Source organism: Triticum aestivum, chromosome 2B (genome assembly GCF_018294505.1).
Source record: "Triticum aestivum cultivar Chinese Spring chromosome 2B, IWGSC CS RefSeq v2.1, whole genome shotgun sequence".
NCBI lineage: Eukaryota > Viridiplantae > Streptophyta > Magnoliopsida > Poales > Poaceae > Triticum > Triticum aestivum.
Genome location: NC_057798.1, coordinates 638622897 through 638650770, shown reverse-complemented (window position 1 = coordinate 638650770; position 27874 = coordinate 638622897). Strand labels below are relative to the sequence as shown.

Here is a 27874-nt window from a genome sequence, read left to right as displayed (position 1 = left end):
TCCTCCTTGGCGGACACCTTCTAGGTCTCTGGTGGAGCTGCCATTGTCTTCTTACACTTGCCGGTGGAGCTCGATGGTGCGTCCTCGACGGTAGCGCAGCACTCCGAAGAGGTGCGCTTGCCGGAGTGGGCATCAGAACTCTTGCCGGACTTGGTCTTCTTTGTCCCGGGAGCTTCAGCGGCAAGTGGCTTGCGATCTGTTGCGGCTGCTGCTTCCCGGTAGATCTTGTCGGCGCAGATAAGAGCATCCTTCTTGTCGCTAGGGACAGAGATGACACTTATCGGGCCTGGCATCTTCAGCATGTTGTATGCATAGTGAGAGGCTGCCATGAATTTGGCGAGTGCTGGACGGCCGAGTATCCCATTGTAAGGCAATGGAAAATCAGCAACGTCAAAAGTGACCCTCTCAGTCCTGAAGTTCAACTCGCTGCCAAATGTCACCGGCAACGTGATCTTTCCCTTCGGCTTGCTTCTTCCCGGATTAATTCCTTGGAATGTGCCAGTTTCTTCGAGCTCGCTATCAGGGATCTGGAGTTTCTGGAGTACCGCGGAGGAGATCAGGTTCAAGCCGGCCCCGCCGTCAACTAGCATCTTAGTGACCTTGAGGTTGCGGATAGTTGGCGAAACCAACATCGGCAAGCACCCGACCGCAGTTATGCGATCAGGGTGGTCCTCAATATCAAAGATGATAGGCGTGCTGGACCATTTTAGAGGCTTGCGTGACTCGACGGGTGGTTCTGCCGCATTAACTTCCCGCATCCACTACTTGAGCTGGTGGTGGGAAGTATGCAGAGAAGCACCGCCGTCAACGCATAGGACCTCTGTGGCTTTCTGGAACTCCTGCTCATCGGTCTCGTCATCATCCATGTCTTCGTCCTCGTCGTCATCTTCATCCTTGTCGCGGCCGTGGGAGGTCTATCTCCTTGCCGCTGCTTGGCCTTGCCGCGGCGTCCTCCTCGGCCGGGGCGTTTCTTGCCGGCTCCTCCAGCACCTTCCTGAGCCTTCTCCTTGTCGCGTCGCTTGTATTCAGCCTTTTGCTGTTCAACAAGCTACTCGACCTTCTTGCAGCTCTGGAGGTCATGGCCCTTGGTGCGGTGGATCTTGTAGTACTGCTTGTTGGTGCCATCCTGCTTGTCGGCAACCGCCACAGCCTGGTAGTTGGTGCCGCCGGAGCTACCATCTTTGGCTTTCTTGACGCCACCTCCGTTGCCGGACTGCTCAACGACTAGCACATCTTTGCCCTTCTTCTTCCTGTTGTTCCGCCGCCGGTTTTTCTTTGCCGGGGCTGCCTCCTCACTGTCAGATCCTCCTGCTTCTGTATTCTCTCCGGGGAGTTTCCTCCCTTCCTCAGCGCGTGCACACTTGTCGGCCAGAGCATATAGCTCACTGACGTCTTTGATCTTGCACATCGCCATCTCCTCCCGCATCCTGCGGTTTCTCATGTTCTGATGGAATGCGCTGATTACCGCTGCAGGGTGGACATCTGGGATGTTGTGCTGTACGCGGTTGAATCTCTGAATGTACTTGCGCAGGGGCTCTCCTTCCTTCTGGGCGAGCAGATGAAGGTCGCTTTCTTGGCCAGGAGGCTTGTGGCCGCCTATAAAAGCGCCGACAAACTGATGGCATAGGTCTGCCCAGGAGGATATGGAGTTGTTCGGCAAGTGCATGAGCCAGGATCTGACATTGGGCTTGAGTACCAGCGGGAAGTAGTTGGCAAGGATCTTGTCGTCCCGCCCCCCAGCAGCTTGCACTGTGATGGTGTAGATGCTGAGGAACTCCGACGGATGCGACTTGCCGTCGTACTTCTCTGGCACGTCTGGCTTGAAATTCTTCGTGCTGGGCCACTGGACCTGCCGCAGCTCACGAGTGAATGCAGGGCAACCTACCGCGTACGGCAAGTCACCTGGTTCCCCTGGCGCATGCATGTCGACAGAGGGCCCAGCGCGCTGGTCTGATTGACGCCGCGCTTCTCTTTGGTGCTCGATGCGAGTTCGAGCGTCTTCTTGCTGTCGTTCGTGAAGAACTTGGCGTTGATCGCGGCGAGCTCGTGGATCTGACGATGCGGTGGAGTTGCTGTCGAGGTGGATCCGGCGAGTCGGCTATCTTGGCCTTCGGGGTGGAGAGTGCACGATGGTTGCACCCCCACCGGTTTCGTCGCCATCGGCTCGCGCCTGGCGGTCCTGCTGTGGCAGCGATGTATTCAGCTGCCGCGGAGTGTCGCCGTTGGCGAAGCCGATGAGACTCTGAATGGTGGCCCTCCATTCATCGATCTTGTCTGCCGTTGGAGGATAATCCAGGAGCAGTTAAGCTCGCGCCAAAGCTTCTGCTGGAGTGGTGGGTGGCAGTGGCGAACGGTGCGAGGAGCGGGATATGCTCGGACTTCTAACTATGTTAGAAGGAGCAGTATCCCGTCCAGGTGACCGTGCCTCGCTCGTGCCAGCATGTTGGCGTGCATGCTGGTCTCGAGCACCCCGAGATCTACCAGCTCGATCTTGGTCCAACAAACGTATGGCACTGCGAATACCATGACGCTGTCGGTCCTGCGCCTCCTGAGACGGGCGCGGTGCATGTACGGACGCCGAGGTCTGCGCAGCCTTGCCCTTGGACCTGGCATCACCGTGAGCTCCCTCGTCGATGTCCGTTCTTCCGCCAGCGTCTACCCCACCACCCGTTTGCTCCAGTGGTGGTGGGATCGACGTGGACGGAACAGCTGCCGCCGAAGCCTTCTTCTTCGGTGGCATGTCGATGACGAAGATGAAGATCTAGCTCGTGTGAACGCCGGATCAGGTTCACACAATCTCGACGCCCCCTACCTGGCGCGCCAAAGATGTCGGGGAAACTGATCCACGAACACCTATGGGACCGGCGGACCGAGCCCCTTTTTGTTCGGCGGGGGGCGGAGATCGCACGAAGAGCAGATCAAGGCGAAGCACACGAGCAGTTTACCCAGCTTCGGAGCTCTCCGGAGAGATAATACTCCTACTGCTGCATGTCTGAATGTATTGAGTTCTTGCTCGGGAGCGCTGAGTGCTACCGTACACACCAGCTGCTAACGAGGCCGAGCGTGAGTGTTTTCCGGTTTTGAACCTTCCGAACCTCTCTCTACGTTGCACATGGGCCTCCTTTTATATGCTAAAGGGGTCACCGACAGGTGGCAACGTAGACAAGGGTAAAAATGGAAAAGGAACAACGGTTGGTACAGCTACCTGTACAGTGTATCCTACCTAACCCTGACGGCAGGGGACAAAGGCATTAAATGCCCGTCTACGTCACCCAAACAGTGCAAAAAGGGACCGTCAGGGACGCCACCGCTCGCCACGATGGCAATCTTGTCAGCGCCGCTTACCACCGCGCATCGCTGGCTGCACAGCCTTCTGCCACGTGCGCCTGGAAAGGCCTCAGGGCGACACGTTGGTGGATGTGCTGGAGCGCAGGTACAGAGTGGTAGCCTGCCGCGGCAAGCGCCTTGCCGCGGCCGTTATCTTGTCGCGTCTGGAAGCTTGTCGCTCACCGGGCCTCGCCGGGACGCGTGGTGCGTCGCGGCAAGTTCCTTGAGATGCCTTGGTTGGCCTTCCGGCAAGCTCCTCTTGCCGGGGCCTTGTCTCCTTGGCTTGAATACTTTGTTCTTGAATGGCTCCAAAGGAACCATGGAGGACCTTGGCGGACACCCGACAAGCCTTGCCGCGGGGTGCTGCAACTGCCCGTGCACAAGTTCGGGATACTAGGGTACCCCTACTCTAGTACACCGACAGGCTATTACTTCCAACAAGTTGCTTTCTTGTTCCATTTTACTGAAAACGGGGCTTTCAGTCATCTTGCCCATGTGGTATGATTTGCATGTCTCAAGTGATTCAAAAACAAGTGAGTCCAAACGGTCCATTTGCATGGAGTTTCTTCATGCATATACACCAATAGATATGGTTTGCATGTCTCAAACTTTTCAAAAACGAGTGAGTCCAAAGATCCATCAACATGGAACTTCTTCATGCGTTTTATACCAATGTGACTTACATGGCAGTGCCACAAGTAGGTGGTACTATCATTTATATCTTTTGGCATGAACATGTGTATCACTACGACCGAGATTCAATAAACCATTCATTTTAGGTGCAAGACCATTGAAGGCATTACTCAAATAAATAGAGTAACCATTATTCTCCTTAAATGAATAACCGTATTGCGATAGACATAATCCAATCATGTCTATGCTCAACGCAAACACCAAACAAAAATTATTTAGGTTTAACACCAATCTCGATGGTAGAGGGAGCGTGCGATGCTTGATCACATCAACCTTGGAAACACTTCCAACACATATCGTCAGCTCACCTTTAGCTAGTCTCCGTTTATTCCGTAGCTTTTATTTCGAGTTACTAACACTTAGCAACCGAACCGGTATCTAATACTCTGGTGCTACTAGGAGTACTAGTAAAGTACACATTAACATAATGTATATCCAATATACTTCTATCGACCTTGCCAGCCTTCTCATCTACCAAGTATCTAGGGTAATTCTGCTTCAATGACTGTTCCCCTCATTACAGAAGCACTTAGTCTCGGGTAGGTTCAAACTTTGGGTTTCTTCACTAGAGCAGCAGCTGATTTGCCATTTCATGAAGTATCCCTTCTTGCCCTTGCCCTTCTCGAAACTAGTGGTTTTACCAACCATCAACAATTGATGCTCCTTCTTGATTTCTACTTTCGCGGTGTCAAACATCGCGAATATCTCAAGGATCATCATATCTATCCCTGATATGTTATAGTTCATCACGAAGCTCTAGCAGCTTGGTGGCAATGACTTTGGAGAAACATCACTATCTCATCTAGAAGATCAACTCCCACTCGATTCAAGTGATTGTTGTACTCAGACAATCTGAGCACAAGCTCAACGATTGAGCTTTTCTCCCTTAGTTTGCAGGCTAAGAAAATCGTCGGAGGTCTTATACCTCTTGACGTGGGCACGAGCCTGAAATCCCAATTTCAGCCCTCGAAACGTCTCACATGTTCCGCGACGTTTCGAAATCGTCTTTGGTGCCTCATCTCTAAACCGTTTAACTGAACTATCACGTAGTTATCAAAACATGTATGTCAGATGTTCGCAACATCCACAGACGACGTTCGAGGTTCAGCACACTGAGCGTTGCATTAAGGACATAAGCCTTCTACGAAGCAACGAGGATAATCCTCAGTTTATGGACCCAGTCCGCATAATTGCTACTATCAACTTTCAACTAAATTTTCTCTAGGAACGTATCTAAACAGTAGAACTAAAACGCGTGCTTACGACATAATTTGCAAAGATCTTTTGACTATGTTCAGGATAATTGAGTTCATCTTATGAACTCCCACTCAGATAGACATCCCTCTAGTCATCTAATTGATTACATGATCCGAGTCAACTAGGCTGTGTCCGATCATCACGTGAGACAGACTAGTCATCATCGGTGAACATCTTCATGTTGATCGTATCTACCATACGACTCATGCTCGACCTTTCGGTATCTTGTGTTCCGAGGCCATGTCTGTACATGCTAGGCTCATCAAGCAAACCTAAGTGTTTCGCGTGTGTAAATCTGGCTTACACCCGTTTTATGTGAACGTTAGAATCTATCACACCCGATCATCACGTGGTGCTTCGAAACAACGAACTTCCGCAACGATGCACGGTTAGGGGGAACACTTTCTTGAAATTTTAATGAGGGATCATCTTATTTACTACTGTCGTTCTAAGCAAATAAGATGCATAAACATGATAAACATCACATGCAATCAAAAAGTGACATGATATGGCCAATATCATTTTTGCTCCTTTTGATCTCCATCTTCGGGGCTCCATGATCATCATCGTCACTGGCATGACACCATGATCTCCATCATCGTGTCTCCATGAAGTTGTCTCGCCAACTATTACTTCTACTACTATGGCTAACGGTTTAGCAATAAAGTAAAGTAATTACATGGCGTTGTTCAATGGCATGCAGGTCATACAATAAATTAAGACAACTCCTATGGCTCCTGCCGGTTGTCATACTCATCGACATGCAAGTCGTGATTCCTATTACAAGAACATGATCAATCTCATACATCACATATATCATTCATCACATACTTTTTGGCCATATCACATCACATAGCATACCCTGCAAAAACAAGTTAGACGTCCTCTAATTATTGTTTGCATGTTTTACGTGGCTGCTATGGGTTTCTAGCAAAAACGTTTCTTACCTACGCAAAACCACAACGTGATATGTCAATTGCTATTTACCCTTCATAAGGACCCTTTTCATCGAATCCGATCCGACTAAAGTGGGAGAGGCTGGCACCCGCTAGCCACCTTATGCAACAAGTGCATGTCAGTCGGTGGAACCTGTCTCACGTAAGTGTACATGTAAGGTCGGTCTGGGCCGCTTCATCCCACAATACCATCGAAACAAGATTGGACTAGTAACGGTAAGCATATTGAACAAAATCAACGCCCACAACAACTTGTGTTCTACTCGTGCATAGAAACTACGCATAGACCTAGCTCATGATGCCACTGTTGGGGAACGTAGCAGAAATCAAAAAATTTCTACGCATCACCAAGATCAATCTATGGAGTAATCTAGCAACAAGGGGAAGGAGAGTGCATCTACATACCCTTGTAGATCGCTAAGCGGAAGCGTTCAAGTGAACGGGGTTGATGGAGTCGTACTCGTCGTGATCCAAATCACCGATGATCCTAGTGCCGAACGGACGGCACCTCCGCGTTCAACACACATGCAGCCCGGTGACGTCTCCCAGGCCTTGATCCAGCAAGGAGAGAGGGATAGGTTGGGGAAGACTCCGTCCAGCAGCAGCACGACGGCGTGGTGGTGGTGGAGGAGCGTGGCAATCCTGCAAGGCTTCGCCAAGCACCGCGGGAGAGGAGGAGGACTTGGGAGAGCGGAGGGCTGCACCAGAACTTGGGGTGCGGCTGCCCTCCCACCCCCCACATATATATAGGGGCAAGGGAGAGGGGGGCCGGCCCCCTCAGATCCAATCTGAGAAGGGGGCGGCGGCCAAGGGGGGGAGGAGTGCCTCCCAAGTCAAGTGGAGGCCCTCTCCCTTAGGGTTTCCCCTCTCCCATGCGCATGGGCCTTGGGGGGGCTGGTGCCCCTGGCCCATTAAGCCTAGGGCGCCCCCTTACAGCCCATGCTGCTGTATTGGATGTGGTGGAACATTTTCCGGACCTCCGGACCCCTCCGGAATCCTCCGGAACCTTCTGGAAGCTTCCCGGTACAATACCGAAAAAACCCGAACTTTTCCCGGAACCCGAACAACAACTTTCCATATATAAATCTTTACCTCCGGACCATTCCGGAACTCCTCGTGACGTCCGGGATCTCATCCGGGACTCCGAATAACATTTGGTAACCACATACAAACTTCCTTTATAGCCCTAGCGCCATCGAACCTTAAGTGTGTAGACCCTACGGGTTCGGGAGACACGTAGACATGACCGAGACAACTCTCCAGCCAATAACCAACAGCGGGATCTGGATACCCATGTTGTCTCCCACATGTTCCACGATGATCTCATCGGATGAACCACGATGTCGAGGATTCAATCAATCCCGTATTCAATTCCCTTTGTCTACCGGTATAGTACTTGCCCGAGATTCTATCGTCGGTATCCCGATACCTTGTTCAATTTCGTTACTGGCAAGTCTATTTACTCGTTCCGTAACACGTCATCCCGTGATCAACCCCTTGGTCACATTGTGCACATTATGATGATGTCCTACCGAGTAGGCCCAGAGATACCTCTCCGTCACACGGAGTGACAAATCCCAGTCTCGATTCGTGCCAACCCAATAGAGACTTTCAGAGATACCCGTAGTGCACCTTTATAGCCACCCAGTTACGTTGTGACGTTTGGTACACCCAAAGTATTCCTACGGTATCCGGGAGTTGCACAATCTCATGGTCTAAGGAAATGATACTTGACACTAGAAAAGCTTTAGCATACGAACTACAGGATCTTTGTGCTAGGCTTAGGATTGGGTCTTGTCCATCACATCATTCTCCTAATGATGTGATCCCGTTATCAACGACATCCAATGTCCATGGTCCGGAAACCGTAACCATCTATTGATCAACGAGCTAGTCAACTAGAGGCTTACTAGGGACATAGTGTTGTCTATAGCATGGATAATAAAAAATTATCATGAACAAGGAAATATAATAATAATAACTAATTTATTATTGCCTCTAGGGCATATTTCCAACAAGCCTCACATGGAACAACAATGTCATCCCTCTTGCCAATAGAGCTTGCCGCCTGAGGGGTGGATGAAGCTTAATACTGATGGGTATTGGACAGATGATGGAAAAGCAGGAGCTGGTATGCTTCTTCGTGATAGCTTGGGGAACATCGTTTTCTCATCATGTAGGAAGCTCTATTCGTGTCGAGATGCGCTTGAAGCTGAGTTATAGCTTCTATGGAGGGGGTCTCTATTGCTATCCATAGAACGGAGCAACCAATTTTGGTGGAGATGGATTGGATGTCTGCGGTTTGAACATGGTAAAGGGTAGGGGCATAGACAGGTCTTTATATGCGTCCCTCGTGATATAGATCAAACGCTTGACATCTCTTTTATGACTTATAATACTCATGTTAATTGTAGCCAAAATACGACTAGTGATTTTTTGGCTAAATTTTCTAGAATTGAGAGTATAATTGTCATTTGGTTGGGCTCCCACCTCCCAAAGGTAGTTGATCTATGTAAGGAAGAGTGTAATTTTGTTGATCCTTGAGAAACACAAGTTTCCCCCCGAAAAAAGACCTAGCTAGAGGGAGTACAAGCTATAGGGACCACATTGTGTTTTTAAGGGCATGTCGAACGCACTGACTCAATGTGTTGCCCCACAGAGCCACATAGGCTCGCTGACTGCAGGCTGTAGGTTTAGGTATAGCTTCAACTGTGTCAGTGTTGCTTGCAGAAGAGGCTAATGCTCTATTTTTCATGAATACGCAAAGCTTGCATATCAGTTCAATGATAGTAGAATGAGTACAAGAGGTGGTACAACACATGGCATAGAGCAAGAAGAGTGAACATGGTTCCTGAAGTAGAGAGACATGAGATGCTCAACCCAAATATGAAAACACATCTAAACTCGCCGACTAGATAAGCAGTCCAACCAACAACTAGACGACCAACATCTCCAAATCCTGCATCAAGGACACCATGAGCAAACAAGATGATGCCTGGACGAAGGAGAATGACACCAAGACGTCGTCTTCGTCCGATCCAAAAAACCGAACCTAGGATTTCCCCTGATGCTCGAAGAGGGGCACAAATAATGGCCATATGGCAGCGCCTCCAAGAAGGGGATGGCACCCGCGGTGTCATCGCTGCGAGCATAGGATGCATGTATTTCTCCTTGGCCAAAATCTGAGCAATCCCAAGCTATTGGAGCACGGCCGGAGAAGAGGAAGCAGGGCATAGACCGCAGTTGCAACTGCAGGAATGGGAGCCATGCCATACACCGAAGGAGGCATCGGGCGCCACCCGACGTGTCAGCCTTGGAGGAGGGCAAGGTTGTGTGGTTGAACGGGATGAAGGCAACGGGGATAAGACGATGGCCGGAGACCCGAGCGAGCCAGAATCCGGAAGGGAGCGAAGATTCATGCCACCGGGACTGGAGCAGCGGGGACGTCGACATGCTCAAAGAGCTGGAAGGGGACACAACTCTCGAGGCATGCCGGAATCGATGATGCGTTGTGGATGGCCAACCAATGGCACTAGCATGGTGATGGTCATGCGGAGATGCTGGGGAACCAATGAGCCAAAATAGCCGGAAAGAACACAACTACCAGGGCGCGTCGGGTCCGAAGCCACGCTGGCCGGCCATGGATGTGGGAGGGGGGCTAGTCCCATGGCCGTTGGGCCAAATCCGCCCCTGCCATGGGTGGGTGGGTGGTGAAGGAGACTCACGGGCCGCCAAACCTCTTGGCCACTGTGCTGCACGAAGCAGCCGCCGCCGGGCACCTCCATGGTCGCCTCCCGAAGAACCCGACCCGAAGCCAAACCAGGGGATGGGAAAGGTCTGGGTGAGGAGCCGCAGTGAATAGGACGGGCCCGGCCACCATGAAGGATGACCGGGGAGCACCACGACCGGCTGGGGGGACCCCCAGACCCCATCTGGGGCGGACTGCAATAGAGGAGCCGCAGCCGGGGGTAGGCCACCCGAGCAGCACACGCCAGGTAGGAGACGTCAGGTAGTGGATGTGCGGGGCGAGCGGCAGAGGGAAAGGGCAGGGACTAGGGGGGAGAGAAACGGCCCTGCCGCTGCCATCCTAGGGCCCGGTTCGGCTTCGCCAGCCGGCCCTTCGGTAATGTCGACGTGGGGGTGGGCGGGAGGTGGGGGCAGGACACCGGCGAGTAGGGTTCTCCCTGAATCGCCCGGCTCAGGTGACACGAGGGTCGGGGTTCTAGTCAAGACGCTGGTGCTCTACGAAAAATATAATAAAAAGCACGGGATGGAGAGAGGAGGGTAGTACGCATGCATGAGGAAAAGGATGGAGGGATAAAAAGGTAGAGTGGGATTCGTTGCAGAATAATAAACTAGTGCTTCCTTTGGATAGTGCATGGTTTGGACCGTGGTTGCAGTGCTTCGGATGGATGGGCTAGCGTTTGGTGTAGCCTCCATAGTTCATGTCCTAAGTAGAAATAATACAGATACTTATATCAAGTTAATTAATAGTAGTATGAAAAGAGAGTACAAGCATATTCCTAACATACTCGTTCATCAAGGGCTTCTCTTATGGGGGTTTTTTGGGGGGGGGGGGGGGGGGGGGGGGGGGGGGGGCGGGGAGATTCGGCCCTTATATCAAAACATAACTACATACTTAAATTCTACCAAGAATTGCTTCCCGATTTTGAATAAATATCATCCTCAACAGTTGGCAGACCATCCATTTTATTCTGAGCATGACAACCTGCTTGTGTGAAACGCTTTGTATCTGCCCAAGCATTAACAACTGGATTAAATATTATCACACATAACATAACTTCACTAAAATTTAACGTCATATGTTCTCTAACAGTCAACATTTCAAGGACCACGGGTGAAGAAAGAGGCGTGTGGACATTTGAAATAAGATTATGAACTTCATTTGCTTCCCTTAGAGCCTAATGAAATCCATGCATTCTTAGCAAGTCGATATAATAAAGAAATCAACACTTGCATAATGTATGCTTAGCCGTTCACGGATGCAAATGTAGTCCTGAAACTACTGATTGAAGACACAAAGATATTTGCATATGAACTAGTGGTCAAAGGACTGCACAAAGTAGCTGGGCCAGCTCAACTGAATTAATAAAACTGTAACAGGAACTAAACAAAATTATAACAAGGCAGATAACATATTATCTATGGTGAACATAGGAACTTAATTACTGAATACATGTCTTATACTCCCTCCGCCCCATAATATAAAAACGTTTTTGACACTACACAGTTAAAAAAGGTGTTCAACTTAATTACCTGCATTTGTCGGTGGAGAGATCCCAGGATCTTTAGCATGAATTTTCAAGGTACTAGAAATGATCTGGCAGATTCGAGTACCTGCAACAAGTCGACAGTTTGCAATTGAACAGTTATAAAATATTCAATTGTGCGGATTGAGGGCTATCAAAACAAAAGCGGGCGAGCGAGGGTGTCTGGATAATTTACCAGGAATTTTCACTAATGATATGGCATGGGCTTTAACATCATCTGTGGATGTGCCGAGCATGGTCTGCGCAGATGGAGCATCAGAAGCATCTACAGCAAGTTCAACTGTAAAAATTTGCAGCATCCAACATTAATTTAACATGCCTTCAATCGTCACCGATATGTCCAAGATTTCTTATTGCTACTAGAAGTTTGAACATTATTAGCACTGTGATATTTCTAAGAGAAATCATAGCCTCATATAATCTCAAAAATATGGGTGCACAAAATATAGCAGGATGAAAGGTGTCATGTAAATGCAGAGCAGGGCAGTGCCCCAAAAGGACTCAAAACAGATTAAACAGCCTGTTAAGAGCCCATATAGCACATTGAGAGAGACAATGGTAAAGTGATCATAGATAAACACTTGTGGAACAGAGTGATTCTGAAGTTTACCTTCCTTTCCACTTGGTTGAAGATCATAGGTTAGTTTGCACCCTCTAGGTAGGCCAGCCTGTAGAGTCTCATCTGAAGATCACACAAGTTCATCAGTGCAAACAGAACAGTAACCAAAAGTTGTTCGTTTTCCCACACAAAATAATTAATGGAGTGTAAACAGTGTTCTCCGTGGAAATGCAAGACACATGAAGAGGAGAGAGGCTAGTTTACCAAGGAAATTCACCAGCAGTTCCAGTGCTTCATCTTTCGACGCTGCCGATTCATTGTAAAACATGGTTAGTGACTGCCAAATGTATATGGGATCTAAGATCCACATTGCTTAATCATAATCATAATGTTTTCTGAAGCGGAGATTTTACCGACGCTCGATTCCCTAAACTGTCTGCAATACTGCTGGCTGCAAAAGGCAAGGAATTAGTTATTGTGCTGTCGAATGATGGAATTAGAGGAAGAGAATGATTGACCACACAATCGGTGGGTTTCCTGCTATCTCATATATATAGACAAGTACAAGATATACAGGGAAACAATCTGTACAAATCCTAACCATAATGGCCTGATTACATGCAAGATATCAAGCTCTAAACATGACAGGGTATAACCGAATATGCTAACATATTCGGATTGCCTAACATCGAAAACCAGGACAAGCAGAAGAACAGAAGAGAGGTAGCAAGATAGTACTGTTTCAAGGCCATTAAGATAGCGTCTGTTTTTCGCGGCTGGGGGCCATGTTTCTTCACGCGTCGCTTCCGGAACAAACTGTCAAAGGTTGCAGACAGGAGAGCCAAAGTGAGATTAAATTGACACTGGCTATGTCATCTAGGAAGCGAGATTAACTGAGGCTGAATGATGAATTACGTACCCGGTCCCGATGGGGAGTACATCGTGCTTGCAGCGGGACGGCAACACCATCGGGCGTCTCAGCTCTGGAGTGGCAAGAGCCATCCTGCGGACAACAAACTCTGCATGGCTCCTCACTCTGCCCCAGTCGATGGCGGCCCTGAGCTGGCCGGCGTCCGGGGCGAGTATGGAGTAGTTCATGGAACGGAACCTGCGCTCGGCGTCTGTGGAGTTACTGCGGCCGTTGGCATACTGCTTGTCCAGGTAAGGGTCCTTGTTGCCGGCGACGACGTCGGCGAAGCGACCGTGCATGAGGAGGAAGTTGTGGAAGATCTTGGCGCGCAGGCTCCTCCGCTCACTTTTGAGCGGGGGCAGGAAGGTGCTGAGGTAAAAGAGGGCGTCGTACCACCGGCCCCGCCTCACCAGCCGCCGCATGTGCTCCAGGTCGAACAGCGCCGCCGTCTCGCGGGTCAGCCTGCATGCAGAGATCCATCGATGTAAACCAGACCAGCATGCGTGCGTGATGTGTTCGTATGAAATCCGATTCATCATTGATCTCAAAAGAGAAGCAACATCGATGTCAAGAGAGAAGGAAGCATCGATCTTCAAGATAAAAGGTAGGATATGCGTACTCTCTGAAGGCGCCGTGGAAGCCTTGGTCCAGGAGGAAGGAGAGGAGGCGCCGCTCACGAAGCCGCTTGACGCAGGAATACTGCACCGTACACGAGGGCTTGACGGCGTCCTTGCCCTTGCCCGAGACCACGACGGAGTTCTCGCCCACGCAGGCGTCCTCGTCGTCACTGCCGAACACCACGGCGGAGGAACTCATGATGCCCAGACGGCGGTTAGGATGGAACTGAACTTTCGATTGGATTTCGACGGAGGAGTTGGAAACTTGGAATTGGGGGCTTTGGGGCACCGGCACTAGTCCCCCTTCGTTATAGCGGCAGGACGCGGAGCCCGATTTCTCTTGTTTCTCTCGCTTCTCTCTTCCCTCTTCTTCTCCCCCCGCCTCTCTGAGTTTTGCGCCTCTCTCCTCTCTGGCTTCTCTCTTCCCTCTTCTCCGCTCGCTTCTCTCCTATAAGTAGAGGCTGGCTGGGCCTGGGCCTGTAAGTTCATACAGTCCTTTTTTATTTATATACGTTATGATTCTCAAAAAAAAATATACGTTATAAATTTCTTTTCTTTTAAATCTAAAAAAATCTTTTCTTTTGAGTTCTTTTATGATACTTCCTACTCGGTGCTTCAGACGCAGACAGGGGAGAGTTCTTATTTAGCGCGTGACGCCGGAGAACAAGTCAGTGTCCACCCACGGGAGCAACTAATGAGGAGAGTACTCCTTTGGGAGCCCCCGCGAGGATCATTTTGGGTGGGCTGAGAGAGCGCCTGAGTGCTCAATCTGGATTTTATTTTCTAATTTTCTATACGCGTTGTTAGCTTTTAGATGATTTTTCGGGGGGTTTCGGCTTTCTGTTTCCTCCAGTCTTTCTTAGCTTTTGGACAAAATACATTGCGTGAAAAGAATATGTTTTCTGTTTTTTTCTTCCGTGAAAGGCACGGATTTACTTCTCGTGGAGTTACGGATTTGCTTACGCCTCTCGCAAAAAAGAAGAAAAAACATGTTTTTCCTTCCAGCAGAGGCACAGTTTTACTACTCGCGGAGGCACAGATTGGCTTCCGTTAGAGGCATGGATTTATTTTTCGTGTAACTACGGATTTGCTTCCGCGAGAGGCACAGCCGTGCCTCTCAAAAAAGGAGAAAACGTGTTTTCATTTTTCCTTCCTGAGAGGTACGGATTTACTTCTCATGGAGGCATGAATTTGCTTCTGTGAGAGGCACAGTCACGCCTCTTCGAAAAGGAAAAAAGCTTGATCCCAGTTCGGTTTTTTTCATGAAAAAAAATTCGTCGAAACCTATCAACATGTGATCTAGTTTTGAAGATCTCCGCGCGAGGAGCCGAGGAATCCAACGATGAAAACGATTCAAGATTTTAGATGCGCGGTTTAAGAGATAAAACATTTTGAATAAACAAATATATAAAAAAAATAGGAAAATACCCAAGTTGCGACAAGTGGCGCACTTGGAGGTGGTAGTGCTCTTTGCAAAGAGTACTCCTTAATTAGTGATTTCAGGCGCACCCCCTCCTCTGGAAAGGCCTTGGGGTATGCGTTGGGTCGCTAGACAGGGACCTACGCGCTGAATAGGAACAACCCAGATAGGGGCTCCCGGCGGAAAACACTATTGACGCATCTTGCTACAAGTTGTCGTCGTCACCCACAGCTTCGACGTATATTGGCCTCCTACTAGCAAACATACCCGTGCGTTGCAACGGAAGAAAACAATCCTCACACGTCCTTCACCCACTGAGCATGGCTGAAGACATCACCCGCATGCCCATAACATAATAAACATGACTAATACCTCATCTTCGGGTCAACATCCTCCATTTTAATATAACACCGGACACATGTTTTCGCTTGTCGTCTTTTCCGTCCTCGTCACCGGTGGTCACAATACCAGTTGTCCCAGGTCCAATAGTTGGATTGTTGAGTCGCCTTCGTGTCCGGCGAAGAGCAAGAGCGTTGAAAAAAGTTTTTTTTATAATCGGGCTAATATAATAGGGAAAAGCACTACGCATAATACATGTCTGTGTCATCATGTAAATTGAGTAGTTTGTGCCAATAGACCATGAATCTTTAATTGGACTTCTCATGCATTTTGACAAGAGTAATTGAGCCAAGTGAGACTAGTCGTACGTGAAGACGCGACAGAGAAAAAGATTCCTTTCATATCCCTAGTTTAATAAATTGCACTAAAACAATGCATCAGGTGGGCATATTTCAAAAATTCGTCAAGTTTCATCAATAGGTATAGATTAAAGCAATTTAGCTACATTACCTCCTAGTTTTTTTAAAAAAACATGTTTTGAAAAAATGTTTGCCTTTTCAAATTTGAAGTTCAAAAAATATTTTTGTTTTTAAAATGTTTGCAATTTTGAAAAATAATCATAAGAGTACCTCCTATTTTTTAAAAATTGTTTGCGTTTTAAAAGATGCTCAGGTTTCAAAAAATAAAAAAGAGAAATATTGTTCTTTTTTCAAAAAATTGTTTGAAAAATTTTGCGTTGTCAAATATATTCACTTAAAAAAACAAATATTTTCCTCTCAGTATTTCGCCCGACTGTGAGCTTAATTTAAAATTTACGCTGCTAATTAAACACCAACACTTGTTTAGTCTAGTCGCTACCATTCTGAACGCTCCAGCGTGAGCGACTGGGTTCGGATCCTCACAACATAGTATTTTTTTTCTTGGATCTTATTTTATTGGCGCGGGCTGTTGAAACGCTAATGGGCCGGCCCATTATGGCTCTGTGCGTCCTGTGACCAAACAAAGCGGGACGAAACCAAGAATATCACCTCCCTTTAATAATAGGTATAGAGTATAGATATAGATATAGATATAGATATAGATATATATTATTAGGTAAAGATAAAGACTATATAGTTAGCTTTCTTTTGTGCGAGCAATCCAGGTTTTGTGAACCTTCTGGATCGTTCCTGACCGGTTTTGGGAACCTTCCAGAAGATTCCTAAACTATGTTTCTTATAGTTTTGTGGTTTTATTTTTCTTTATTTATATTTCTTCCTCTATTCTTTGTTTTTCCCTTTTTTTTCCTCTTTTCCCCAAGATTTTACAAAACTCAAAAAATATTCAAAATTTGTTTCTGTTCCAAAAATTGGTCTAAATTTCAAAAATTGTGCACGTATTGCTAAAATTGTTCAAAGTTTTCAAAAATATGTTCCAGTTTTCATATATTTTTGTTCACATATTAAAAAAATGACTTTCCAAATTTTTTTAGAATTTTCAAATTTTGTTCTCAAAATTCAGAAATGTTTGCGGTTTCAAAAAAGTTTCAGATTTTCAAACATTGTTTCTGTCAAAAATTTGTTCCCGTTTTACAAATTTCACGAATTAAAAAATGTTCATCTTTTAGAAAATAGTTTGGTATTTTAAATTTTGTTCCCAAATTTCGGAAAAGGTTCATAAAGTATCAAAATATGTTAGCGTGTTCAAGAAATTGCTCAAATTTTGAAAATTTATTCTTAATTTTGTCATGAAGTATTACATCTGTAGCTACATTGCAGTTTGTCGCTAGAGCTCTTCGGTCGTAGTGCCTAGCAGCAAGCGCACATTAATAGGCAATCGTGGGTCTGGAGAGCAACTAGTTCACGAGCGCTCCTTCGAAAGCCTCACAATGATCAACGCCACTTGGCCCGCTCTCAACCGCCACCATGTGTCACTCTCTGGGCATTCCCTTCGGATTTTCTTTTATTTATTTGCCCGCGTTTTTGGCTTTTTAAATGGGATTTTCAACTTCTTGGTTTTCCACCGTCTTCCTTAGCTTTTGGACAAAAAAACACAAAAAAAAACGTGTTTCTGCGAGAAGCACGGTTTTGCTTTTGCGAGAGGCACAGTCATGCCTCTTAGAAAAAAAAAACACATTTTCTATTTTTTCGCTAGAGGCACGGTTTTGTTTTCACGAGAGGAAAAAAACGTGTTTTCTGTTTTTTTTCTCTTCGCGAGAGGCACGGCTTTACTTTCGCGAGAGGCACAGAAACAAAAAAAAAACACGTTTGTTTTTCCTTCTGCGAGAGGCACGGCTGTGCCTCTTTCGAAAAGGGAAAAAACATGCTCCCGATTCGATTTTTTCGTCCGGTTTTCTTCATGAAAAAGTTTTCATCAAAATCTATCAACATGGGAGCTAATTTTGAAGATCTCGGCGCGAGAAATCCAACGGTGAAAACAGGTTCAAGATTTGTACACACGATTTAAGGAATAAAACGTTTTAAATAAACGAATATGCGAAAAAAGAGAAAACTCACATGTTGCACAAGTGGCGCACATGCAGCGCGCCACTTGTCACAACCTGAAAAGGTGAGAGTGATCTTTGTAAGGAATACTCCTCAATTAGGGATCTCGATAGGTGTGATTCGTAGCAACCGTGTGATACATTTTTGTGATTTTTCACCTCGGCACGCGGTGCACCGCAATGAGTCGGCCCAAGTCGGCTACTCTCGATGCAACTCGCCGACTACTTTTTTTAACATAGTCCAGATGCAAGCGCTCATATACATGCACATACACTCACCCCTATGAACGCACACACACGCACACCATACCTCTATGAGCACCTTCAAAAGACTGAGCCAGCATATCATATTGAAATTTATGAAGTCACCGTAGGCACCTCGTCGTCGACGGGAACGTCTCCTCCCACTGAATGCGCATCGCCGGAAATCCTAAAATAAATCCAGAAATAAATGCGAGCACCAGAATTTGAATCCTGGTGGGTTGGAGATACCACAGTTCCTCTAACCATCCAACCACAGGTTGGTTCGCAACTCGCCGACTACTTGTTGCAAAGCGCAACATATATGAGGTTCTGTCACTAGCGTTTCAAAAAAATCCATGAATTTTAAAAAATTCCATGGATTAATAAATATTCATGGATTCGAGAAAAGTTAACGGGTTTAAAAAATTCACAGATTCAAAAAATTCCATGGATTTGGAAAAACTTCATGGATATGGCGTTCATAAATTTGAAAAATTCACATATTCAAAAACAGTTTGCAAGATTTCAAAAAAGTTCACAAATTTGAGAAAACTTAATCAATTTGAAAAAAGTTAACAAAATTTGACAAAAAATCACACATTTGAAAATTTTCATGTATACGAAAAAAAAGTTCATGAAACTGAAGAAATGTTGATAAAATTAAACAAAAATGAGAAAAGGAAACAGAATAAAAAAGTAGAAAGAAAAAACAGAAGGAAAATAAAGAAAAAACAGAAAGAAAATCGGACTTGGAAGCTACTAGAAGCTTCCCAAAATCAGGCAGCACCAGCCACTCGCAAACCTCATATTTTATTAACCTCATATCTACCTAATGTTTGCTGGAAATGAGTAAGGACTTCATATTTTATTCGGCGAGTGCAAAGGGTAAGGATTCTACCTGAGCAAAGTAGAACCCGCTTCGGTAGCTGGAACATAGGATCCCTAATAGGTATGTTACGAGAGTTAGTTGATACAATGATGATGAGATATGTTGATACCCTATTCGTCCAAGAAACCAAATGGAAGGGACAAAATGCAGAGGTGGAGAATACTAGCTTCAAGCTATGGTACATAGAGACAATTATACAAACAGAAACGAAGTAGGCATTTTATTCAAAAAGATGCTCAAGTAAATGTCAAGAGTCAAGGGGGCGGATTATTCTGGTCAAGCTGTTTGTTGAGGAATTAGTTCTCAATGTTATTAGCATGTATGTCTCGCAAGTAGGCCACAATAAAAGCACCAAGAAAGAGTTCTGGTAAGGCCTAGTGGACATGATTAGGAGTGTACATATTGTCAAGAAGCTCTTCATAGGAGGAAACCACAATGGCCACGTGGGTACATATGCGGGGTTCATGTGAGCTTTGATTATGCCACCAAGAATCACGAAGGTAGGATGTATTAAGCTTCAGTTTAGCCTATGGCATGATCGTAGCTAACACCCTATTTAGAAAGCGATAATCATATCTACTGACTTTTAGTAGTGGTAAGCACTCTAGCCAAATTGATTTCATCCTCTCGAGAAGAGAAGACAATACCTAGAGAGAATGTTGTTCCCAGATTGTAAGGCAGTACCTAGAGAGGGTGCTTTCCTAGATTGTAAGGCAATACCTAGAGAGAGTGTTGTTCCAAACATAAGATTGTGGTGACTGACTTCTATTTTTGGATTCGTGCCTATCAGGATAAGTGTGCCTAAGTCACCAGAACAAAGTGACAGAAGCTCGTGTTGGGGAACGTAGCAGAAATTCAAAATTTTCTACGCATCACCAAGATCAATCTATGGAGTAATCTAGCAACAAGGGGAAGGGAAGTGCATCTACATACCCTTGTAGATCTCTAAGCGGAAGCGTTCAAGTGAACGGGGTTGATGGAGTCGTACTCGTCGTGATCCAAATCACCGATGATCCTAGCGCCGAACGGACGGCACCTCCGCATTCAACACACATACGGTTGGGAGAGACATATCCTCCTTCTTGATCCAGCAAGGGAAGGAGAGGTTGATGGAGATCCAGCAGCACGACGGCGTGGTGGTGGAAGTAGCGGGATCCCGGCAGGGCTTCGCCAAGCGCAAGCGAGGAGGAAGAGGTTTCACGGGAGGGAGGGAGGCGCCAGGGACTCAGGTGCGGCTGCCCTCCCTCCCCTCCACTATATATAGGGGCCTAGGGGGGCACCGGCCCCTTGTAGATCCCATCTAGGGAGGGGGCGGCTGCCCTAGGGGTGGCTTGGCCTCCAAGCCAAGAGGAGGCGCCCCCACCCCTTAGGGTTTCCAACCCTAGGCGCATGGGAGGCCCAAGGGGGGCGCACCAGCCAACCAGGGGCTGGTTTCCACGCCCCTTCAGCCCATGGGGCCCGAGGGAGTCCTGGACTAGGGGGTGTCCGGATAGCCGAACTATCATCATCGACCGGACTACAAGACTATGAAGATACAAGATTGAAGACTTCGTCCCGTGTCCGGATGGGGCTTTCCTTGGCGTGGAAGGCAAGCTTGGCGATACGGATATGTAGATCTCCTACCATTGTAACCGACTCTGTGTAACCTTAGCCCTCTCCGGTGTCTATATAAACCGGATGGTTTTAGTCCGTAGGACAACAACAATAACAACAATCATACCATAGGCTAGCTTCTAGGGTTTAGCCTCCTTGATCTCGTGGTAGATCTACTCCTGTAATACCCACATCATCAATATCAATCAAGCAGGACGTAGGGTTTTACCTCCATCAAGAGGGCCCGAACCTGGGTAAAATATCGTGTCCCTTGTCTCCCGTTACCATCCGCCTAGACGCACAGTTCGGGACCCCCTACCCGAGATCCGCCGGTTTTGACACCGACATTGGTGCTTTCATTGAGAGTTCCTCTGTGTCGTCACCGATAGGCTCGATGGCTCCTTCGATCATCAACAATGACGCGGTCCAGGGTGAGACTTTTCTCCCCGGACAGATCTTCGTATTCGGCGGCTTCGCACTGCGGGCCAATTCGGTTGGCCATCTGGAGCAGATCGAAAGCTACGCCCCTGGCCGTCAGGTCAGATTTGGAAGTCTTAACTTCATGGTTGACATCCGCGGGGACTTGATCTTCAACGGATTCGAGCCACAGCCGAGCATGCCGCACTGTCATGATGCGCATGATTTAGCTCTGCTGCCGGACAGTGCCCTGGAGGCCGCACACGAAACCACTCCGACCCTTGATTCGGAGCCGGCTGCGCAGATCGAGGACGGGTGGTTAGACACCGGCTCGGGGGCTGCAACCTCTACGGCAATAGAGCCGAATACTGACTTTGTCCCTTCTGAAGCTCGTGACTCCAAGGCGCCGGACTCCTTACCGGACTCCGAACCTCCCGCGCCCCCTTTAATCGAATCCTATTGGGCGTCGATCATAGAGTTCACCGCCGCGGACATCTTTCAACACTCATCTTTTGGCGACATCCTGAGTTCGCTAAAGCATCTCTCGTTATCAAGAGAGCCCCGACCGGACTACGGTCAGGACGATTGGGATGTGGAAGAAACTCAAAACCCACCCACCACCCACCTAGTAGCCACTGTCGAAGATTTAACCGACACGCTAGAATTCGACTCCGGAGACATCGACGGTACGGACGACGATGCCGGAGACGACCAAGAATCAGCGCCTACTGGGCACTGGAAAGCCACCTCAACTCACGACGTATACATGGTGGATACACCAAAAGGAAGTGATGACGAGGAACAACGGGATGCGGCGAAGGATAATTCCCCCGAAAAACAACAAAAACGGCGACGCAAGCGCCGCCCGAAGTCCCGCCTCGATAACAATGGCACCCATACTGACCCAGCCGTCGAGCAGGGCGAACCAGTGGACGAGCAACCCATTCCCGGCGAAAACAATAGTCCAGACGATCTCACGCCGGACACATCACCGGAGCATAAGAACCTTCACAGAAGGCTCGTCGCCACTGCAAGGAGTTTGAAGAAGCAAAAGCGGAAGCTCAAAACGGCAGAAGACGTACTCAGAATAAGATGGAGCAAAGTACTCAAGACCGCAGATAAATACGGCAATAGTCAACACGCAAAGAGCTACCCGAAGCGCAAACTGTTGCCCGAATTTGATGAGGAGGCCGTAGATCCCCCACAGTCAAAAAAGAAAGAGGCCGCCTGGCCGGATAGACGACCAGATAACAGGCTAAGAGCGGCAAGTGGCGCTGCACATAATCCGGCACATTTCCCAAATAAGGATCCTAGCAAAAAGGATGGCCCAGTCAGGTCCATCTATGGGCCAAAAAAGGAGGCTCCAGGAAGCAACACAACCCGCCGAGCGTGCGAAGATAACGGCACACCTAAATACAGGGGCGCCGCACACCCACTATGCTTCACCAACGAGGTACTGGATCATGAATTACCAGCAGGATTCAAGCCCGTAAACATAGAGGCATATGACGGAACAACAGACCCCGGAGTCTGGATTGAGGATTATATCCTACACATACATATGGCTAGAGGAGACGATCTCCACGCCATAAAATACCTACCCCTCAAGCTCAAAGGGCCAGCTCGGCATTGGCTCAAAAGGGAAGAGCTTGAGGATGCGTTTCGAGCAAATTTTTAGGGAACTTATGTCCGCCCTCCGGACGCAGACGATTTAAGTCACATAACTCAACAGCCCGGGTAGTCAGCATGCAAATTCTGGAACAGGTTCCTCACTAAAAAGAACCAAATAGTCGACTGTCCGGACGCCGAAGCCTTAGCAGCCTTTAAACATAACGTCCGAGACGAATGGCTCGCCAGACACCTCGGCCAGGAAAAACCTAGAACGATGGCCGCACTAACAAGCCTCATGACCCGCTTTTGCGCGGGGGAAGATAGCTGGCTAGCAAGATGCAGCACCAGCGACCTGAGTACATCCGAGGTCAGGGATGGAAACGGGAAATCACGATGCAGAAAAGATCAGCGCAGGAATAAAGAAAGTGGCCCAAATAGCACGGCGGTCAACGCCGGATTCAAAAGCTCTCGGCCGAACAACAAAACAATGCCCCTTAAGGACAACAGTGACGAACTATCCAACCTAAACAAAATCATGGATAGGATATATCAAATCCGTAGTACCCCCGGGAAGCCTGCAAACCATACCCACAGAGATTGTTCGGTCTTCAAGCAGTCCGGCCGACTTAACGCCGAACACAAGGGGCTCGACACACCAAGCGAAGACGATGACGAATCCCACAGGCAGCAGACCGAAGCACAGAAGACTTTTCCACTAGAGGTCAAAACAGTGAACTCACTTCATGTGATAAACTGTGCGGAAGCGATATAAACCTGCTATACCAGGACACCATCCACAGAATGGGGATAGACCCTACCAAAATTTGCCAATGCAACACTTCCTTCAAAGGAGTGACGCCAGGCCCTTATGCCAAGTGTACAGGCTCTGTACTACTAAAAGTTGTGTTCGGTTCACCCAACAAATTCCGTTGCGAAAAGCTAATCTTCCATATCGCCCCATTCAAAAGTAGCCATCAAGCACTACAGGGACGCGAAGCTTTCGCCCGCTTTAATGCAATACCGCATTTACGCGTGTCTTGCACTCAAAATGCCCGGTCCATGCGGCATCATCCCATTAAAGGGAAACTCCGAGTGTTCCTCGACCACGGAAAATGTGAGACTGCCTTGACAACCGCACATTAATCCAACCTTGCTGATGAAAGCACCTAAAAACAGGTCATTTAGACCTCGGACACGGTTAGGCGAGTCCGACATAAATAAACAAGGGGCTTCCCAGCCGCACACCTCTTTACAAGGGGTTGCACATATAAACAATGAGAGCCAATAAAGCTCAATCTTTCCAAATCATACTCTGTTTTAAATAAATCTTTCGCACGATATTTTTTCCAAACTAAGTTCTTCTCTTTTACAGATGAATCACGTGCTACACCCGTCCAGGATACAGCACAACAGAGACACAGGCGCAGACGTGCAGCAGGGACCCGTTACAAGGATTCTTTTCAGATTAAGACCCTGCGTAAACCTTTCTTACTGTCTCTTGTTGATACTCATCCCCCGGTTTCCTACCATAACCGAGGAGGAGGCTGGCGTTTTGGCATCAGCCGCGTCAGAAGTTTTCGCCTGTGCCTGGACATTAGGGACTTAGGGCACTGTTCTGCCCGTTATCATAAAGTTCGAATACCTTAGGGAGTGTTCGGCGTCTCGAGTTAGGCCTTATATGCATCAGCTCTGAATCATGTCTTTGGTCAAATGTTGGGTTTTCCCGGCTCCTGTGTTTTGCTGCCTTACGTTCCGCCCCATCGGCTAACGCGGCACCAGGAGAACTACTGCGATTGTGCCCCGGTTCGGCCGGGCGAGCACCTCAGTAGAGAAAGCCGAAAACTGACTGTCATGATACAGCGAGAGACTGGTCAACCACTCGATCGACTATTGGAATGTTTAGAATTCCTCCGCTTTGACGAAGGACCACTTCCCGGTCAGGCACACACGCGCCCCGAGTTCGGAGAGCGCAGTGCCTCTAGGGGCTATATCGTAGCCCCACCATCGAGCTCCTATGGCTAAGTGAAAGTGATAAAGCATTATAGTCCAGTTGCCTAGTTTGCTACGCTATCACCTCCTTCAAAGGACCAAGACATTGGATTAAGTGTGAAAATGCGCTTTTTTTGCAAACACCCCCACACTATGTGCATGGGGGCTGAAGCCAAAGACTGCCATCTTTCAGGTTATATATACATATACATTAACGGCCGTACAGGAGATATTTCAATACTTGAACGCACAAGTATAAAAAGTCGTTACATTATAAATATGATCTCAAATATCATACACGTCATTTGAACATGACATTTTTCGAGCACTGCGACTCTATTAAACGAGCGCCCTGCAGGACTTCCTCAAAATAGTGCTCGGTGGGTAATCGGCTCTCGTCCGAACCGCGGGACGCAACATCGGTGGCATTCATCTCCACCCAGTATGTCTTAACACGGTCAAGAGCCATCCGTGCACCCTCTATGCAGGCCGACTGCTTCATCACCTTGATATGCGGCACCGCCCCAAGGAATTGCTGCAATAAACCAAAATAACTTTTCGGCTTGGGCCTTTCCGGCCACAGATGAGCCACCACATCCGTCATGGCTAGTCCGGACAATCTATTCAGCTCAGCCCACTCAGCTAACTGATCGGTCAACGACAGTGGACGCTCCGGACTATGGAATTGAGACCAAAACAACTCTTCCATTTGATGATCCTTCTGACTTCGGAAGTGCCGAACTGCGTCCGCCGCACTCACCGCCAAATCCAAATAAGAATCCTCCGCACTCCATAGCTGGCCCAACTGAGCATACCTCGGATCCGTGAATTTCCTACGCAACAGGAAGGGCTTTCTAGCCACCATGTCTCCGGCCAGACGCAGTTCCTCCTTTATAGCCCGCATTGCAGAACGGGCATCCTTAGCTTCGGCGGTGGCCTTCTTCAGGTCCTCTTGCTCCGCTTGGCGTTCTCTTTCAAGAACCTCATAGCGGTCGGTAGCATCTTTTAATTTCACGGCCATTGCGGCCATTTCCTCCCTGCTTCGGCAGTGAGCAGCCTTCTCGGCTTTTAGCTCCTCCGCTGCCTTCAAGGCAGCCGCATCACTTTTTCTGGCTTGGTCCTTGGCTCGAGCAAGCTCCGCCCGAAGGTCTTCCACAGCAGCGGCACCATCTGCATCAAGCATACACTTTGTAAGGAGTGGGCGTCAGCTCCCTTACCAGGTGACCACGGAAACACCATTTACCTTGCGACTCATCAAGTCATTTATTGACCAGCGTGATGTCCACATCCGCAACGTCGAGTTGCCGCTTCAGTTCGGCAACTCTATCAGTCCGGCTGGCCACCGCACGCTCCGCCACCTGCATAGGAAAGGCGACATTTCGTAACTAAGATTATGATCCTCGACACGCTGTCGCTTTTGACAACATACCGAGTCTCAGGGGCTACTATCTATACAGGGCGCACCCTATGTGCAACACTGTCACAAGGTATGTCATTTTTTTGCGTACCTCAAACCCCTTCAGTAAACTTCCGACGGCCTCATGTAACCCGCTTTCGGCGGATGAGATCCTTTCAATCACCGCACTCATTAATGCGCGGTGATCTCCCGAGAGAGACGCCCTCTCGAGCAAACCCAGCAGCTCCACCGGCCGCACTCCAGTGGGTGCCGAACTCCCAGGCCCCGCCGGACTCGGGGAGACACTCCATGACGACACCTCAGGGTCGTCCGCCCCGCCTGATGGGTCAGCAAATGGAAGCGTTTCGCTCTCCATCATCTCCGGACGAAGGTCCCCCGAGGATGAGCTCTGCTGGGAAGGGCTGAGATCCGAACTACAAGGTAAAAACTTCGGTTATCCTTAGAAATAAAATAGGGTTGCCTTTTATTGTAAAACTTCCCTTTTTTCTACTTACAGCTCGCTGGAGGGCTGATTCCTTTGGGGAGACTGTACGGCCGGGACTCCTCCCGGCGCAGGACCTTCCGGTGTAGATTTCTTTCCCCGCTTCGAGGCTTTGGCCTCCGAGTTTTCGGAAGCGGTCCTCTTCTCCCCCTGGAGGGAGGGATTCTTGATTCCCCCCTTACTGAGAGCCTCCTTAACAGAGGTGGTAGCTTCCCTGTTCCCCCCTTCGCCTTCCTCCGAAGGCGCAACCTCCAACATTTTGATTAACACGGGATCCGGCGTGGTCTCAGGGAGGGGGGCCGGACACCGTATCAGTTTCGCTTGCGCTATCCACTCCTGTTCAAGGGATAGCTGGTTAAAAGGCAAGTCCATGATAATTAAATGGATGATATGTCCAGTCACAGGGCTACTTACTTGAGTATCCGGGCGATTGCAGCTTAGGCCAGCGTCCTCTGTCAAGTCCGGACACACTTCTTGTGGTCCGAAGAACAGTTTGTACATCTCCACGGGTTTTGTACCCATAAAGTGTTAGAGAGCTCGTGGTCCCTCCGGATTGAACTCCCACAGGCGAAGGGGGCGATGTTTGCAGGGCAGAAGACGCCGAATCAGCATGACCTGCGTCACTAAGACCAGATTGATCTCCTTCTCTTGGAGATCTCGAATCCAGCCCTGCAATAGGGGTACGTCCTTGGACGGCCCCCAGTCGAACCCTTTGTTGACCCACGATGTCAGCCGTAGTGGAGGGCCCGGGTGAAAGGCGGGCGGCGGCCTCTGCCTGCTGCCCCTGGGAGCGGTGATATAGAACCACTCATGTTGCCACAAACCGAGCTCCTCCTGAAAAGAGCCCTCGGGCCATGGAGCATCGGCCCTCTTGCTTATAACCGCCCCTCCACACTCTGCCTGACGCCCCTCAATCATCTTCGGCTCCACATTGAAGGTTTTGAGCCACAAACCAAAGTGAGGGGTAGTGCGGAGGAAGGCTTCGCAAACAACAATAAATGATGAGATATGGAGGATAGACTCCGGAGCCAGGTCGTGGCATTCCAGCCCATAGTAAAACAGGAGCCCCCTCATGAAGGGATCCATCGGGAAGCCTAAACCCCGACGGAGGTGAGGCGCGAACACGACGCTCTCGCCAGGCTCAGGGGTGGGAATGACTTGCCCTTGGGCAGGCAACCTATGCGAAATCTCGTAGGTTAAGTACCTGGCATCCCTAAGCTTTAGCACGTCCTCTTCCGTGACGGAGGAGGGCATCCACCGGCCCTGAAGGTCGGAGCTGGACATTGTCGAAGGTCCGAAGTACCCGAATCTGGAGCCCTGGGTGTTGGAACTCGGGGCGAGGGGCGGATTCGATTGAGGATTGAAGAAAAGAACGGGCCTTGG

The 27874-nt window shown here is 48.6% G+C and overlaps 1 protein-coding gene across 2 annotated transcripts; it reads right to left on the bottom strand.

Annotated features, from left to right (window-relative positions):
- Positions 1-10838: 10838 nt before the first annotated feature.
- LOC123041849 (uncharacterized) lies at positions 10839-14017 on the bottom strand. 2 transcript variants are annotated; one of them, XM_044464403.1, is made up of 9 exons: positions 13613-14017; positions 13003-13455; positions 12822-12899; positions 12497-12534; positions 12348-12389; positions 12135-12206; positions 11700-11804; positions 11511-11591; positions 10839-10986 (listed from the first exon to the last, which is right to left on the bottom strand). In XM_044464403.1, exons 1-9 carry the CDS (start codon positions 13807-13809, stop codon positions 10880-10882), a joined length of 1173 nt encoding a protein of 390 aa, XP_044320338.1. In that variant the 5' UTR covers positions 13810-14017; the 3' UTR covers positions 10839-10879. The 2 variants fall into 2 exon arrangements, with proteins under 2 accessions (XP_044320338.1, XP_044320339.1); XM_044464404.1 differs by having other exon boundaries at positions 11700-11789.
- Positions 14018-27874: the final 13857 nt, after the last annotated feature.

Excerpts from the sequence above, each read along its gene's own strand:
- LOC123041849 (XM_044464403.1), bottom strand. The coding sequence starts at position 13,809 with ATGAGTTCCTCCGCCGTGGTGTTCGGCAGTGACGACGAGGACGCCTGC. Across the intron at positions 13,456-13,612 it reads TTCCACGGCGCCTTCAGAGA|GCTGACCCGCGAGACGGCGG; the intron begins GTACGCATATCC and ends CTCTGCATGCAG. Across the intron at positions 12,535-12,821 it reads ATCTTAATGGCCTTGAAACA|CCAGCAGTATTGCAGACAGT; the intron begins GTACTATCTTGC and ends TGCCTTTTGCAG.